The 16,978-nt window shown below is 31.4% G+C and overlaps 2 protein-coding genes and 1 non-coding gene across 10 annotated transcripts; 2 read left to right on the top strand and 1 right to left on the bottom strand.

Annotated features, from left to right (window-relative positions):
* The first annotated feature begins 2,577 nt into the window (after nucleotides 1-2,577).
* LOC103491583 (serine/threonine-protein phosphatase PP2A-2 catalytic subunit) lies at nucleotides 2,578-10,420 on the top strand. 8 transcript variants are annotated; one of them, XR_007821099.1, is made up of 13 exons: nucleotides 2,578-3,016; nucleotides 4,204-4,260; nucleotides 5,547-5,630; nucleotides 6,159-6,230; nucleotides 7,668-7,739; nucleotides 7,830-7,870; nucleotides 8,298-8,364; nucleotides 8,481-8,672; nucleotides 8,763-8,852; nucleotides 8,938-9,045; nucleotides 9,146-9,246; nucleotides 9,334-9,444; nucleotides 9,600-9,693. XR_007821099.1 is itself a non-coding variant. In XM_008451585.3 (12 exons), the coding sequence occupies exons 1-11, from the start codon at nucleotides 2,930-2,932 to the stop codon at nucleotides 9,209-9,211; spliced, it is 936 nt and encodes a 311-aa protein (XP_008449807.1). In that variant the 5' UTR covers nucleotides 2,652-2,929; the 3' UTR covers nucleotides 9,212-9,246; nucleotides 9,345-9,693. The 8 variants fall into 8 exon arrangements, 3 of the variants coding, with proteins under 3 accessions (XP_008449804.1, XP_008449807.1, XP_008449806.1); XR_007821101.1 differs by lacking the exon at nucleotides 9,600-9,693 and adding an exon at nucleotides 10,170-10,420 and having other exon boundaries at nucleotides 2,652-3,016; nucleotides 9,345-9,444; XR_007821102.1 differs by lacking the exon at nucleotides 9,600-9,693 and adding an exon at nucleotides 10,170-10,420 and having other exon boundaries at nucleotides 2,652-3,016.
* Nucleotides 10,030-12,757, bottom strand: LOC103491584 (phytoene synthase 2, chloroplastic). The gene is made up of 4 exons (XM_008451586.3): nucleotides 12,275-12,757; nucleotides 11,497-11,669; nucleotides 11,163-11,398; nucleotides 10,030-10,527 (listed from the first exon to the last, which is right to left on the bottom strand). The coding sequence occupies exons 1-4, from the start codon at nucleotides 12,663-12,665 to the stop codon at nucleotides 10,170-10,172; spliced, it is 1,158 nt and encodes a 385-aa protein (XP_008449808.1). The 5' UTR covers nucleotides 12,666-12,757; the 3' UTR covers nucleotides 10,030-10,169.
* Nucleotides 12,758-13,674: 917 nt separating this feature from the next.
* Nucleotides 13,675-13,746, top strand: TRNAG-UCC (transfer RNA glycine (anticodon UCC)). The gene has a single exon. It is a non-coding gene; the product is annotated as a tRNA-Gly (tRNA).
* Nucleotides 13,747-16,978: the final 3,232 nt, after the last annotated feature.

Below are 16,978 nucleotides of genomic sequence, written 5' to 3'. Positions count from 1 at the left end.
CTTATATTACATTCACTTACTTAATAAAAACATATAAAATGTTATTCGGGCAGTCAAACAATGAATGACAGAGCCGTGAGGCGTGAGTATGATCACATCAACCATTTATGTACTATTACATCTTGAAAACAACCAAGTAACCATATACACGATTTTTAAGGATTAGTTCAGTTTTTTAAGAGAGGTCGAACAACAAATTGTTGAGAGTCATTGATATGACCAAATAATAAAAATTAAACTACCTTGAACAATAATAAAAATTTACTATATCATTTTAAATATAAGATTTTATATAAGTACAAGGTTTAATTTGTATCGTAACATAACTTCTAATCGCGAATATTTAATGATATCTACTAAACATCGTAAGAAAAATAACAACGTTTTAAGAGATGTTTGACAACCGACATGTAATTGAATTGGGTGAACAAAAAAACTCTCTGACCATTTTAAGGAGGTGTTTGGGATAAATAGTGAAATAGTAAGATTCTAGAGAATTATGAAGTGGTGTGATCTATCTTACAAGAAGTTTATAATATTTAAAATTGATGTGTTTTTAGCGGTGGAACCCACAAACTTCTTGGGACAAACAAGTAGTGGAGTTCATAACTTCATACTTACCTACTACTACTTTCAATACTCTTAGGCCAAACACACTAAAAAATTCACATTTCACACTTTTTTTTTTTGTTAAACGTATTCGTTCTTTGCGACAACTCTCGTAATCATTCTCTCACATAGTAATTAACAATTCAATTCAACCCCTAAAAAATAACATCAACCAATACACTTTTAATAAGTTAGAATGTTAATAGTCCTCCTCGAATTCCCCTGTATTACATATTTTAAATTTATACTTTTTATGTTAGTAAATAATGTTTCAAAATACCATAATCAATGAACAGTTAACATTGTCTTATCTAAATAAATTTGAAGTTGCGAAAGAAGAAATAATAATAAATAGATAGTTTAAGAAAATTGTATATCAATTTTTAAGTATAAGTCATGGTGTTGCTGACAAGAAAATACATGCTTTACACGTACATGCGTGCATGTACATATATCAAATCCCCTTTGACAAGTAATTTGTTTATAGTTAAGTTTGTGAATTACAATAACTACGTCTAACTATGGTTTTCTTTAGGTTTACCTCATTTTTTAAACATGTTTAAAAACAATCAATGTTTTATGAAATTAAATTTGTATTGAAATAATGTTTTTGTCATTTAAATTTTGCTTATATTTCAATGCAAGAACAAAGGCAAAAAACATGAACGGTTATTAAACAAAACGCTACTGATTTATAACCATACAGTTTTTATAACTTTTTATGTGTTATTAGATTATAAATTCACCTCTTTAAATTTCATAAGTCTTATCTATCTATATCGAGAACTTTCTGATTCTAATAGGCACGAAGTTCAACTTTTATCCAAAAGATCCATCGTTGTTTAAGAAAAAAGAAACCCGATAATGGTTAAGGAGCAATAAAACAAAAGGTTGAAAGTTTAGAGACACACTATACATGTAACTAAAAGTTTAAGGCATATTTGGACACTTTAGAAAGCTCATAGATAAAAGAACCACTCAAACTAAAGACAGTCCATTTAACATATATATTCATATAAACGCATTTAACTTAATCAATGATTAAAAGGTTGATTTCTATGTCATTTTGTTATAACTAAATTTTTAAATATAAATTATTTAAATACAACACACATATATATATAAAAAAAAGAATTATTATAATGTAGATTATTATACTTTGATTAGAATAGTTTGTGTTCAGGAATATGTTATTTTAGTTTGATTAGGATACTATGTGTAAACTATCATAGCTTAATAATAAAATAAAAAACAGTAAACATTATGGCTAATAATAAAAGAATGATTGCCAAATAGTGAATACTGTAGCAACTTGAGAGTTTTGAAATAGTATTTACGAGAACTCATCGAAGACTTTTAGATAATATTTATTATAGCAAGAGATAGATAATTTTTCTGTAAGATAATCTTTCTCTCATGACCCTTTAAATACATTCCATTTATTTTTCTAAAAAAATCTATTTAAACACTAAAATAATTAATTTTAATTTAAAGTTTTAGTTTCTTCAATCTCAATTGTTCAATTTCAAATTCCATGCTCTCAATAAATATTAAATATAGTCTATATATAGATTTTTTACATAAAAAATATTATTATTTAATTAATCTAGATAAAAGTTAATTTTACATAATGTATTTGGAATATAAACAAAATATAATAAAAATTGATATTCAATGAGTTTTGTGGTTTACAATAATATATAAAATTGTAATAACGAAGGGGAAAAATGAATTGAAGAAAGTGAAAATGAGAATGGGTTTGGGTCGTCACCGTATCTTTGTGCATTAGGAAGGAGACGATGATGGTTGAGATATCTCCGACGGCCCCCCGTTTGAGCGAGACGGTCTCTCATTCCCGTCCACAACTCTCTCTCACGCGCTTCTCCTTACGTTGTTAGCTGTACTGCCACGTTTCTAATTTAGGTATCCTACAACCGACACGTGGGCATAACGGGCGGAGCATGAGAGTGGGGAAATATTTTCCCGGTTTTCGAACAAATAGACATAAAAGAGTTTGCTTTATTTTTGTAATGTTTTTCAATTGAAAAAATTGAAAAGAGTGTGAGAGAGAGAGAGAGTAAGAAGGGGACATAACCAAATTTAACTTTGATTTTTCCATCTTTTCTTTTTAGTAAATTAGAGGGGAAGAGGACGGGGAAGAAGAAGACGGAGTCTTTTTCTAGGGTTTTCCGACGGATCTTTTACGGCTCACGAAATCCTATGAACTTGAAGGGAGCACCACCGAATCGGCGGGATCTTGATCTGTAATTGCCTTCGCTATTGGAGTGAAGAAATCACCAGAACCAATCTAGGGGAAATCATGGATTCCGTTTCTTCTAACTCCCACGGAAATCTGGACGAGCAGATTTCCCAGCTCATGCAGTGCAAGCCCTTGAACGAGCAGGAGGTACCCTTTTTTTTTTTTTTGTAATCTTTTGTTTTTCGATTTTTTCGTTTCTGTTTCTCGTTACGTCATAGTATCTGGAGATTTTTTGCTTATAATCGCGGGGTTTTCGAATGGTTTAAAAGCAATGTGATGGATCCAGCCTGATCCGTTAGGGTTGCAGAACTTGGATTGAGGTACTCGCGTGTTTCTGAGTTTTTGGGTACGATGCGTGGGTTTGGATGTCTTGGAATCATTTTTAGGGTAGATCTAGCAGTTGGATTTTTAGAAATATGGTTATTCGGGAAAGATTTGCGCTAACGTGAAATAGATCCTTTACTGTGGTGCCACTGCAGTCGGCGTTTTAGATTTAACTTCCAACATTATTTCGCTCCGAGAATGTTTTACCAGTTGGTGCTGTTTGGCGTGATAATATAAGTTAAGAACGCGTGTCTTAATAAAGAATTCAGACACTCCCCATTTATCACAACCGTGTGTGTTTTTGTGGCGTTTGATCTTGGTATCTAGTGACATCGATACCACGACCTCTGACTATTGATATTGCACGAATGCATCTCCACAGGTTTATTGCAAGTATAGTTTGTAGCTGTTAATTTAATCTTTCCTGTTTAGAAATGGGAGTGAGCATTTAGGTAAAATTGACCAGAGTTCCACTTTTCACGTAGTGAGTTTTCTGACAAACGATAGCATACTTCTTTCTAGCATATAGACATCATCAAGAAACCCTGAGCAACTCCAGTTATTGAAGTTATGATATTTAGCTAGCTATTTCTGTTTGTGTAAAGTTGCTGAGTACATTCTAAAAGTTATATTTTCCGCCTGACTGTTTGTGAATTTATAAATTATGTCTACATTCAAGCTAATTAAGATCAAGATGGTCTTGAGATCATCTGAGAACCATTTGAAGAAAAGAAGGGTTGTGATCAGGTCAATTATACGGTATCAATGATATATAACATAGTCAAAGACTTTGAGTGGAATATATATTGTTGACAAAATTTGGAGTTATAGGTTTTATGAATATGTCTGCCAATTATGAGATCCGGTCCATTTTAACCAGGTGCCGAAGTCTTTTCTGATTTGTTTGACATCAAGATAGGCAAAACATATATTTTGATGACACAATTCACTACTTGCATACCGTATTTCTTATTTCAAGGATCTCAACTTATGAAGTGTCTCTACTGCAGGTAAGAGTATTGTGTGAGAAAGCTAAGGAGATACTTATGGACGAGAGCAATGTTCAGGTATGTTTTATTTTGTTTCATATTTCTTCAAGTATTTTTTTTTTCTCTTTTTTTTTTTTTTCATGCGAAGTGTTTTGTCCTGTCCTCTTTTTCTGGGGTTTGATCTTATGCGTACGGAACATAATTATAATTTTTAAATAATATGAACTTATGCTTTGAATAAGCTATAAAACATCTTTAGTTGTTGTGGGTGCAATCTGTCTTGTACTCACCTTAGTTGATACGACATATGTTTAGCGGTACTTCTAGGGAGGGGTGGGTCACTAAATGTTTAGATACAACTTCCAGTAAGAAATTAAAAGCACTTCATTGTGATTTCAAAGAAACAATTTTGATAAGTGCCATTTTAGATGGTTTCAACTTAAACACTAAATCTTTCACATTACATATTTTCTTTTACCAATTTTGTAATATAAATCTTTCACATTACATATTTTCTTTTACCAATTTTGTAATTTCATCTTATCAATTAAATGAAGGAATCAATTTTGAAGTACATTTTTAGGTGCTTTGACTGAAAAGTTTATCTTTAATTTTTCACAATGCACATTTTCTTTCATCAACTTTCAGGTGAAATTTCATCTAATCAATTAAATGAAGGAATCAATAGTTTTCCAAATATGCTTTCAGGAAAAAAGATACGCACACATGCAGCAATTTAGTTTTACTCACGCTTCTCTGTCTATACGTTTTATCTTTCTAATATTGCTATACTCCCGTCTCATTTGATCTTTGCACTCTTTTGTACTAGATTTTCTTTACACCTATAGTTTCTCACGTCAATATGTTTGTTCACTCTTTCCCTACCAATCTTTCTCTCTACAAGCATTTTCAACAATAAAGGGATTTACTATCAAGTACTCTTTTTTATCGATCTTCTGTATAATGGGAGTGTTCTTTCCCTCTTTATTTTTTTTTCTTAAACAGGTCAAGAAGTTGTTTTCATTGGTGGTTTCTCTCTAGAATAATTTTGTAGCTCTTATATTCTGCCTTTCATGTTCTTGTTTTCTTATTCAGTACTCCGATGTATTTTGCACTCTCTAATTATATTGGATTTTTAAGTTTTTATAAATTCTAAAAAAACCTTAGCTATCTATTCTGCGGTTTCAAAAATGAAAATTAGGTCTGAATCGAATTGAACTGTTAATTCATGATCTGGGGTCTGTCTAGTTCCAACTTTTATAACAGTCATACTCTTGAACTTCTTCTCTTGTAATTTGATAATGGTGTTGCGGTGGTTGCTGCTTAATTTTTATGTTAATACCTTGAGGTTTTATGCTCTGCAGCCTGTTAAAAGTCCGGTAACAATATGTGGTGATATTCACGGGCAATTTCATGATCTTGCAGAACTCTTTCGCATTGGAGGGAAGGTACCTATTTTGACCATTGGCAGGATTTTTTTGGTTATCTTTGCTGAATGAGTAATGATTAAAGCATTGGAAGGGAAAATATAAGCTCAACTGTGAAAGAAAAGCTCTTGATATGCTGATATTCTAGATTCTTGTTAATGTTGAATCGTTGTGCTTCTCCAATTCAAGCTTAATTAGTGAGTAGATAATGAAAGTTATTAACTGATGGATGTCAAAAAAAAAAAAAAAAAAGGAAAAGAGGAGTAAAGATTTTTAGTGTGCTTCTGTCTTGCTAGATGTTTGTCTCGTATCCTTGATATTACTCACAATAACATACATTTATACTTGATTAAATCAAACAGATGATCTTAAGCTAACATTAAACTGTAGTCAATGTCTATGTTTATTTCATACATCATGCATGCATTTCATTTTGAGTTCCTTCTTGAAGTTCTAGATTGTAGTTGGGATTGAGTAGTCTTCTTTCTTTTTTACATTATATCACATCATTCAGTTCTTTATTCCTTCAATTTATTTCTGGTGGAGCAGTGTCCAGATACAAATTACTTGTTTATGGGAGATTATGTTGATCGTGGCTACTACTCAGTTGAAACTGTTACAGTAAGTATGGCTCTGTTTAATGTAAATGTACTTGGTTTGCGCTTCATGTATTATGTGGCAAAATTTCTATGGCTTGGAAATTCTGGAGACATTACAACATTTGAACTATTGTTTTAGGCAATGAATGGTTTTACGTGCATTATTTATGATTTAGACCTAAGAACAAGGAAAAATAATAAATAGCTGCAATGTATCAGAAGTTCACAACATTCAAGATTCCAAAGGCAGTTAAGTTGAATTGTTAAGTATATGAACTAGAATTGTCATGTATTTCAATGACAGAAATTGAACATGTTTAAAGCCTCTTTCTATATAATTTATACTTCTTTACCCCTTCTTACCCTCTTCTTTTCATTTCTAGGATTATAGAAATTGAACCATTTGATCTTTTTTTTTTTTCTTTTTAAATTATTTGTATCAAATAACACGAGCAACTTTCATTGCGAAAAAAATGAAAGAATACATAGACATATACAAAAAATCAAGCCCACGAAAAAGGGGGACACCCTCTACAAGAAGGGACTCCAGCTATAAAAAATCGTGAAAGAATAGTTACAAAAGAACATCAAAATCGAATCACACTGGAAAATATGAAAGGAATCAAGGGACCACGTTTCTGTAGGATCCCTCTCAGCACCCTTAAACACCCCACTATTCTGTTTGCCCCACATAACCCATAAAATCTCACACAAGCAAGCCAAAGAAAATGGCATTGCTCCCCAATCAGAGGATCGAGGAGCTCCTTGATCATAACATTGACATCTCTATGCCAAGTACACATCAAACCAAACGTATGGAAAAAATATTTTGGTTCCTTATCTATGAGGATGAGAAATTAATTTTTGAATTGATTCATGAGTAATGAAGATATTGATAATTCTTGAATGCAAATTTGGGCTTGTCCAATAAGTCACTGATACACAACTCCTTCCACCTGAAAAAAAACAAGAGTCGATGTTTCTCTCAAAATAATCACAAGTGAGTGATTTCTTCCCTAATTTAATTGAGAGATCACAAATCATCATGGGTTGCCTTGGCGGTGAAAAAGGAGACAATTTCAACGACAAACGTGGTGGTCATGGTTTTAATTCACGGTAGCAATCTACCTAATAATTAATTTTTTACGAGTTTCTTGACACCTAAATGTTGTAGGGTCAAGCAGATTGTCCTATGAGATTAGTTCAGGTGTGTGTAAACTTGTCCGGACACTCACGGGCATCCAAAAAAGTTTAATTGAGAGGTTACAGAGTATTTATAACTCAAGGATCTGAACAAATTATCAGAAACAAACTAACTGGAATTTAACCAGCCCTTTTAACAAATAACATACTTTCTTAACAAGATTTCCTGTGAACACCACAATGTTTTCATAGTAGGCTGTAGCATGCTTTTTGGAGCAGGAACTCAACTTGTGTTCTAATATGAGTTATTTTACAGCTTTTAGTGGCCCTTAAAGTCCGATATCCTCAACGCATCACAATTCTTAGAGGAAATCATGAAAGTCGTCAGGTAAATGTTTATCATTAGTACTGTGACCCTTAGTTTTGATGTTTTTCTCTGATGTCATCTCTAATTATGGTTTATGTTCTCTTTATGCAGATAACACAAGTTTATGGGTTCTATGACGAATGCTTGAGAAAGTACGCTTTTTTGGCTTATCCTTAGTAGGAATTATTATTTTTCCACGTCCTCTTATGGCTCAACTTCATCTTGTCATTTCAAATTCTTTTTGCTTTCTGTGTTGCTTTTAGTTAATGCTACCCTGTGATGCACTTTTTTTTGGGTGCTTATAGAGTTTTATGAAAAAGGTTGTCCTGATGCATTTTAACATGTTCCTTCAAATATGTTATCTTGAAAATATTTATATACTATCTGCTGTTTATATTTGTGAGTTATTTATCTAAAGATGGAAGTTATGTATGTGGCGCATAAGGGAGTATTTTTCTTTAATTATTTTTTATTGGGGTGAAGCAAGACTATCACGTCCGCATGAAGTATGAAGAATATTTTGAAAAGGCAACCCAAGTATGACCTGTATGTTTTATTATCTTATCTCTTTTTTTGCAGGTATGGCAATGCTAATGTTTGGAAGATTTTTACTGACCTGTTCGACTATTTTCCGTTGACAGCACTGGTTAGTATAATCTAAACATCATTATGTATAATTGCATTGTGGGGCTCCTCCTTATACCAATTGCCAATTTTTGTTTCTGAAATTGATTCTGATGCTTGTTTCTCTAATCTTTATAGGTGGAATCAGAAATATTCTGTCTGCATGGTGGTTTGTCGCCATCCATTGAAACCCTCGACAATATACGGAATTTTGATCGTGTTCAAGAAGTTCCTCATGAAGGTCCCATGTGTGATCTCTTATGGTCTGACCCAGATGATCGATGTGGGTGGGGAATTTCTCCAAGAGGTGCTGGATATACCTTTGGTCAGGTAAATTTGCGAAGGCAACCTATCATCTTACATCTAACCCTTCGTATTTTCACCACGGAGTTTTATGAGCCTTTTTTGTTGTTTCTCCAGGACATATCTGAGCAGTTTAACCATAGTAATAATTTAAAGTTGATTGCAAGAGCTCATCAGCTAGTGATGGAAGGCTATAACTGGAGTCATGTAAGAAGTTTTTTTCCCTTTGATGCGTGCATTGATCTTTTGTTTAGGTGGTGTGAGCAACTTAGAAATCAATTGGTTATAACAGGAACAAAAAGTTGTGACTATATTTAGTGCGCCTAATTATTGTTACCGCTGTGGAAATATGGCATCAATTTTGGAAGTTGATGACTGCAAGGCGCACACTTTCATTCAGGTATACCTCTTTTTCCTCTCCCTCTCTCAGAAAAGGAGCAACTACTCAGCTAATAATTACGTTTTCCTTGTATGTGTGAACAAATTCTTGGCTTCTGCAGTTCGAACCAGCTCCAAGGAGGGGTGAACCGGATGTTACTCGAAGAACTCCTGATTACTTCTTATGATGCGCCTATTGTCAGACGAAAATTTCTAGCTGCAGGTTTATGTTTTGGCTGTTTTTTACATTGGAGAATTTTAGTTTTCCCTTTGGTGGTGGGGAAAGACAAAAGCATGTAAATTTCGATAGGGTGCTTTCAGGATGGTGGACTCCATCCTTGCAAATCTCAAGGTTTTGCTGAAGGAAAGCTATAGGGCTGGCGACCTGTTAACTGCATACGTAACATCTCCAGAGAACAATGTATTGTTGCATCCCTTTCTTTCTTCCTTCCTTCCTTTTCTTTCTTTTTCTCTCTTTTTTTTTATTTTTTTTTATTTTTAGTAATTTGTTTCGTGCAATTTTCCTATCCTTTGGTTCACGGGTTCTCTGTGCTTTTCTGTTTAACTGTTTTGTAGGATGCTTTTGTTTTAGTTTTCTTTTTGGGGGTTTACAGATGGACCATCACTTTAATTTCACTTCAATGAGTGTCTTTATTATTCTTTTCCATAATTTTCTGTCACTCTGCACCTTACCTTCCAAAAGTTCTTAATCATTATTATTTATTACTGGTAAATGGGAACGGCGAGCAATAATCAGATCCAGTTAGAAGCATTGTGTACGTTTGATTGTCGTCAAACTGATGAGTTCATGCTTTTCTACTCTAGACTTGAAAATAATAATTCAGCTGCCTGCAGTATCATACAATATCTTTTGTGCAATTTTTTTTTTGTAATAAATGGTTTATCCCAGACTTTGCATTGATGGATCTGTGTTTTAATGCAAGTTTGATAGCAGAAATTTGGACACTTGAATGAATCTCAGCTTAAATTTCCTCCTAATAAACCATTTGAAGATATCTTTAGCAATATATTTCCTCATAATAAACCATTTGAAAATATGTTTTACAATATCTTTGGATTGTCTTTCATTTTGTCAACCGAATCGTTTCTAATGGCAACACAATCTTAAGTTGTTGGTTTGTGTAGTCAATTGAAGACTAGAGTGGGAGGTGAAATAGATTTGGTGTAAGCAAGAGGCAGTGCAAGAAGTTTCTTGGACCTCCCTACGTATGCTCGCTTTGTGAAATTGTTGTAATCATTTTCCTCAATTGCTTCCAATATTTTTCTGTACAACATCAATGATGACCAAACTGGCCAACGGCTGGCCTTGTCAAGCTGAGAAGCTCCCTCTTCTGCTAGTTTGAAATAGAACCTTGCCCTTTTTATCTGTTCTTTCATGAATTCTCTCCACTTGTCACTCACTCTCATTCTCAATATATCGGCGTCGCATAACCCAAACTGTGCAAGCTCGTCTTGTGGAAGATATACCCTGCCTCTCGTTGCACTAAAACAGCATCAAAAAGCAGCATTAGGATATGTAAACAATCATAGGATATGTAAACAATCATAAAATTAACAAAGAAGACAAAAATGGTAAACAAAATAAGATATCGGCACATGGATTTATATGGTTCATTAACGGTAAATATAGATAGCTAGAATCCATTTTTCTTTTAAACTCTATTAGCCCCAACGTCAAGGGGTGGAAGAAGAGCACAGTCATTGTATGTCCTAATACCTCCCGAGAGTCGAATTGAAAGAACAAAAAAGAAAAAAACCTAAATGGTATAAAAATTTAGAAGCGTAACAAGCTACATGGTAAGTTGCAAGGTTACAAACATGAGGACATAATAAAGATAAAACATTTCTCAATTGACTTACTAAAGTAACAATCTCATCATAGTTTGTTGACTATTTGATAATCAGATCAACGACCTCCTAAGAATCATATTTCATCACTAAAGCAAAGGAAGTAGGGGACACAAAAACAAAATCAGACTAGGCACCTCTAGTGCTATAGAGTTTATTAAGTACTCACTCATCTAAATCCCATGACAATCATAGTAAATAACATAAATATCAGTAGACGGCGGACTCGAAAAATTCCCATATAAACAAAGAGAGTAAAAGAGAGCTTACTCCTCTCCCACATCTCTTAGAATATTGGTAAGTTGATTCCCAATTCCCAAATGGAGAGCAGCACTGTAAATCGTATGAGTAGAAAGTGAAGAATCAGGTGCAATTCCCATAACAGGGACACTCATTAGTCCCACAGTTCCAGCCACATAATAACAATACAAGTATAGCTCTTCAAAATTCTCATATCGACACTTTTTAGTGTCCATTCTCATGCCTTCAATCATGTCCCTGAAAGGCTGATTTCAGAAAACCAAAAAACACAACAACAATAAGTATGAGCTCACATCAGCAAGAACAGAAAAAAATGGAAACTTTTCTCCTTAACTCACAGCACCTTCATGTCTATGGGAAATTTGGACACTGTGTGACTTAAAGCAGCATCCAATAAGTCATAGGGGCGGCCTTCAAAAATGTCCTCCAATCGTTCTTCCCATCGATCAAGAACTTTTGGATTCATATACACAGCATTGGGGCCATCCACAAGTTCATCTGTTCTCCTACACCAAACTACAGTAAAATAAATTACCAAAAAATCAGTAATTTTCCATGGATTTTGGTTAGGAAATGACCAAAACTCCTTATTTTATGGGTTTTCTCATATGGGTTCTCTTTAAAAATGTTATCCGAGTGATTTTTTTTGGTTTCCGATGGATGGATGAACTAAAATTGGAGGGGAAAAAATGAAACTTACACTACTTGTAGATTTTTTTTTTAACCTTTGGCTTACATCATTATTCGTGCAAAATTAACTCACTTATATGGATTAGCTTCTTGTTCTCATTCTTTGCGAGCTAGCTTTCCTTTTTGTGGCTCTCACGTTCGGTCTCCTCTCTCTTAGTCTCTTGTCTCTCCCTCGCTGTCTTGCTCTCTCTTACTCCCACTCATTTTTGGTTTCCTACCTCTCCCTGTCTTGCTCTCATTGTCTCTCTCGCTCTCTCATTGTCTCACTTTTCAGTCTCTCGAAAAAGGAAAATTAAATGCAACTTTAGAGGATGATGATGTAGACAAGAGTTCAAAAATAAGTTGCAAAAAGCGGGAAAAAAACTATCTTAGAGTTTGAGTTTGGGCCTATTCTACAATTATCTCTGATTTTGTTTTGTTTTCGGCCTTACCATATATTGCCCAAATTGCTCTCTGTCGTTCCTTTGTCATCAGCAAAGTTCCCAAATAGAAAGTCTTAGCATATTCTGCACAGATTTTCCTGCAACTCTCATAAGCTTCTTCAAGAAATGAAGGCTGAAATTTCATCTTCTTCTTACACCATTCTTCTCTTAAAAAATGGTTGCCTTCAGATTGCCTCTCCACAATCTCTTCAACCTTCAAATGATCCAAAGGAATTCCTTGTTTTGATAAAGTTTGTAACTTTAACGTTTCACTGCTTCTGGGTGCTGCAATTATCCCTCCTCCATTCCTTATAGTTTTGAATCTTTTTGGAAAAACATTCCCTTTGCATTCTCCAATGAATGTGAGAGACTTTGGTGTGACAAAAACACAAGAACTCATTTTTTAAATCTTTTGAAAAAAACCCCCCAAAGAGGAAGTTTGGATTCAAGAGCTTTATAACTACAATTAATTGATTTTGGTATATTCCAATGGTGTTCAATGAAAGAGTAGGATTGTGCAATTGGGAATTTGGGCATTTTTTTTTCTCTCTTCAGTAAAGTTAGGAAGGATATGACAAATAAAATGCCTCGTCTTGAATAAACAGACATAGTTTGAAGTACAATAAATTTGTCTTGTTTTTGGGTCTTTATTTTAGAATCTTGATCCATATTGATACCCCCTTTATAAAACTCTACTCTCTCATCTCTATTGTACTCTTCCAATTATTTGTTTCTCTTTCTTCTTTTCATAAACAATTCCATAAAAAACTCTAAACATTGAGTCGATATATGCCAATTGTATTAGTTAATTGGAACGTTCATTATTTATCAAAAGTGTATCTTACTCGATTGTTCAATTATAATTTGTCACGTGACAAATTCTTATACGACAAAACATTTTATTTATTTTTTGTAAGAGTGAGATGCATGAACATGAGTGCCCTTCGGTGAACGTATGAATTATATTTGTGAATACTATTTGGTTTATAGATTTATAATGTGTAAATACATTAAACTTATAACTTGAGATAAGGTTGATGATTATGTTAGGGATAGGGAGATTATTCAAACAATGATTCTTTTGATCTCTTATATATTTGTATGTTAGTTGAGTTATCAACGGAACTTTAACTAATTTGATTTGAGAAAGGTAGATGTAAACCTCCGTAAGCACTGAAAATTAGGGTTGGCCGATTGACAAAGATACATTATACTAAACGCCAAACATGGTTCCACCAAATTGAATTCAACTAAACACTAAGAGTTGAAGGTGATTAAAATATTTGTAATTATAGAAACTTATTCAAAGAAATGGAAGTTTGTTTTAATTATATCATTAAAAGCATATTATATATTAATTAGTAAAAGAAAAAGGAACTAATTGTGTAATTTGAAATTGATATCAAAAAGCGTTTGTAGTCCAACGGTTAGGATAATTGCCTTCCAAGCAATAGACCCGGGTTCGACTCCCGGCAAACGCATACACTTTTTTATTGGGCCTCTCTCAAGCCCACAAAACACTAAGCCTTTTTCTTTTTCTTTCTTATTTATATAATTGTATTAACTTTGACTTTGTTTTTTATTTTTCTTTTCTTGTTGTTTATTAATTTAGTAGCATTTTTTGAGATTTTATTTATTTTCTTTCATATTTTGAATGAAAAGGGCAAATTAAACTACACTTTTATATGTAAATTAATAGTTTGTCCAATTATTCAAGTAAAACGCACTTAGTAATGCAACTAAAAAATAGTTAGATTTTAATAGAGATTTTTGAAAAATAGCTAACAAATCGAAAAATTTCAAAAAGTTAAACGATAGACTGATCGAACAACATTTACTTATTGACGGAAAAATTGGTCGCAGTAGGTTTGAACATTTATTAACCTGACTAGGCGGTTGGTCGAAATATCAACTCCGACTGACCTACCGATCATCACCCCTAGCTAAACTTAAAAACAATAGTGGATGAAAGTACAACTTCTTAGTTTACATTAAATCAAGAAGACCATTCTAACAAATATAATCTAATCCGACAAATTTGGCTATTTAAACCACATTGAAAAAATCTATTTTGTTATATATATATATATATATATATATATATATATATATATATATATATATATATATATATATATATTTCAAAAGAAAAACAAAATAGATTTTTTAATAATTTAAAAGGGGTATTTTAAAAAATAACAGAACATAGCAAAATTCATCAAATTCTCTATAGCTCATTTGAAAATTTTGCTATATTTTGTAAATAGTTTTATTTGTTATGTTGTTCACAACAATTTTTCCATTTTCAAGTTTGAGATAAGTTTGAAATCGCGCAAAAGACCAAAATCTTATAACAAACAAAAATAAAGCATTTTTGAACCCTTTACAAGCATCCAACATATCAAATTAGGTTTGGCCTAATTATTTCTTAAATGTATTTTTCAAGAAAGCACTTGCGAAGACCATTTATGGCAGTTTGGCCCTTTCATATTTCATATTTCATACTTATCACGTGTAATACATTGAATAATTAGATTCATTTGACAACAAAGCATTTTTTAGGTTATAAATAGATGGAGACCGTGGTAGTCCAAAATAGAGAGAAAGTTCCATTATTGTATAAAAGTGTAGATCTTATCATTGCCCATTTTTTCCCTAATTGAGCTCATTTATTTAGCACACATGATTGTTTTCTTATTTATATTTTAATGAGAAACATGTGAGATAACAAAATAGTGAAATTAATCATAATCCTACCAAATATTTCAAAAAAAAATAAAAAGAAAAAAGGGGTCGGCCAAAACTTCTTTTGAAATCAAAATTTAAAAGCAATTTTGATTCTTGAAAATTCTCTTTAAATCATTAGATATTTCAATTAGAAATTGATGAATGTGACAATTCAAAATCAATATATGCAAATACCTAATTTAATTCTACACGTGATAATTTTTTTAGATTTATAACTAAATAAATAAAGTTTTATAAAAAAATATAATAAAAAAAACAAACTATTTACATTTATAAAAAAAAAAACTTCAATTAAATATATATATATAACAATATTTTAAAAATTTGTAAATATAGAAACTTTATCGGATTAATATTTACAATGGAGTCTCGTAAATCTTATAAATTTTGATAGTTTTTGTTATATTTACGTTATTTTAAAGATATTATTATATAGTTAATTATTTTAAATCTAATAATTCCATTTATAATTATTGTATGATAAGAAAATATTAAAAATAAAGAATGGAATTTGTAGGATATAATTTTTTTCTTTTTCCTTTTATTCATTGGAAAAAGGAAAAAGTGCCACGTGGGGGCAACAAAAACGTGATGCATTTAATTAAGAAAATGAAAATGAATTTACAATTTCCATTTATAAAATTAGTTGAGATTTTATTTGCCCATTCAATCAGGGAGTTGGAGAATTTGAAATCGAAAGTCGTATATTGGTGACAACTATACTAAATCTTATCGACCTAAACTTAGTTCAAATCTATATATTTTTAAAACAAGATCTATATATTCACGAGATAAGAGGTCATATGTTTAAATTCTCTACTTATTTAATAATTTTTTTTTAAAAAAATAAAATTAAACTAAATCTTAACATCGGATTGTTAATTTAATTAATGTTGGAGATGATTTCAAGAAATTCACATTTTTCTATAACTTTGAACATTTTAAAAAATAAGAATTTCCTTTTTTTGCTATAAGTAATTTTTTTAATATTCATAACAATTTCCTTTATTTCTTTTCTTTTTTTTTTTCTAAGAAAAGCCCTAACTACTCTAAATTTCTTCTTTAACAGTAATTAAAAATTAATGACATTGTTTTTCAGAAATCAAAATCCTTTTTCATCACAAATAATTAATAATTGGGTTTTATTAATGGTGAGGTTGTCTACAAAGTCCAAATTTATAGTAATGAATAGTTAATTTTTAAAGTAATTGAGAGGTTATACATTTAATAAACTGTTTTAGAGCCAAAATTGAAAGAGAAAATCAAAATTTGTAAACTTTTTTTTTTCTTTCAATTTATTGCCTATATCATATATTGATTTTGAATGTCTAACTTTTTCGTATATTTAATATTTTCTTTTCTTTATTTCATGCATCTTTAAAAATTCCAAAATCATTCAATAATAATATTTTAAAACCAAAGAAATCTCCTCTACTCATCTACTCATTAAAAAATATAAATGAATAAGATTTTTTTCTTCTTGAAAATAAATAAATAAATAAGATATTTTTTTTGTTTGGAGATTAAACTTTAGAAATAAAATGAATGAAGGACAAACAAAATTTCAGCAGCCCATGACGCATTAATGTTTCATAAAATCTCCATTAAGAAAACAAATAAATAAACTCTTTTTTTTTTTCCCTCTCTCTTTTAATAACAAATAAATAAATCTCTATGGTATCACCTCGAAATAAAATATTAGTTTAATTAAAAGAGGGAATAATGCCAAAGAAACTATTTCTTTTTTCTTAATAAATAAATCATAATGTGATTTTCATGCAATATTTATTTTTAAACTTCTCATTAAAATTAAACTTCTCATATGATTTTGGAATTATTAGAAATTTATCATTTTCTTTCAAAAGATAATTTAAATCATTTAAACTAAATTCAATTAAATGTTTGAAGTATAAAGGACAGTGAATTAAAGAAGAGAGAAAATATCTTAGAAAATAAAGAGTAAAT

This window comes from Cucumis melo, chromosome 5 (genome assembly GCF_025177605.1).
Source record: "Cucumis melo cultivar AY chromosome 5, USDA_Cmelo_AY_1.0, whole genome shotgun sequence".
Taxonomy (NCBI): domain Eukaryota; kingdom Viridiplantae; phylum Streptophyta; class Magnoliopsida; order Cucurbitales; family Cucurbitaceae; genus Cucumis; species Cucumis melo.
This window is presented reverse-complemented; position numbering and strand designations above follow the sequence as displayed.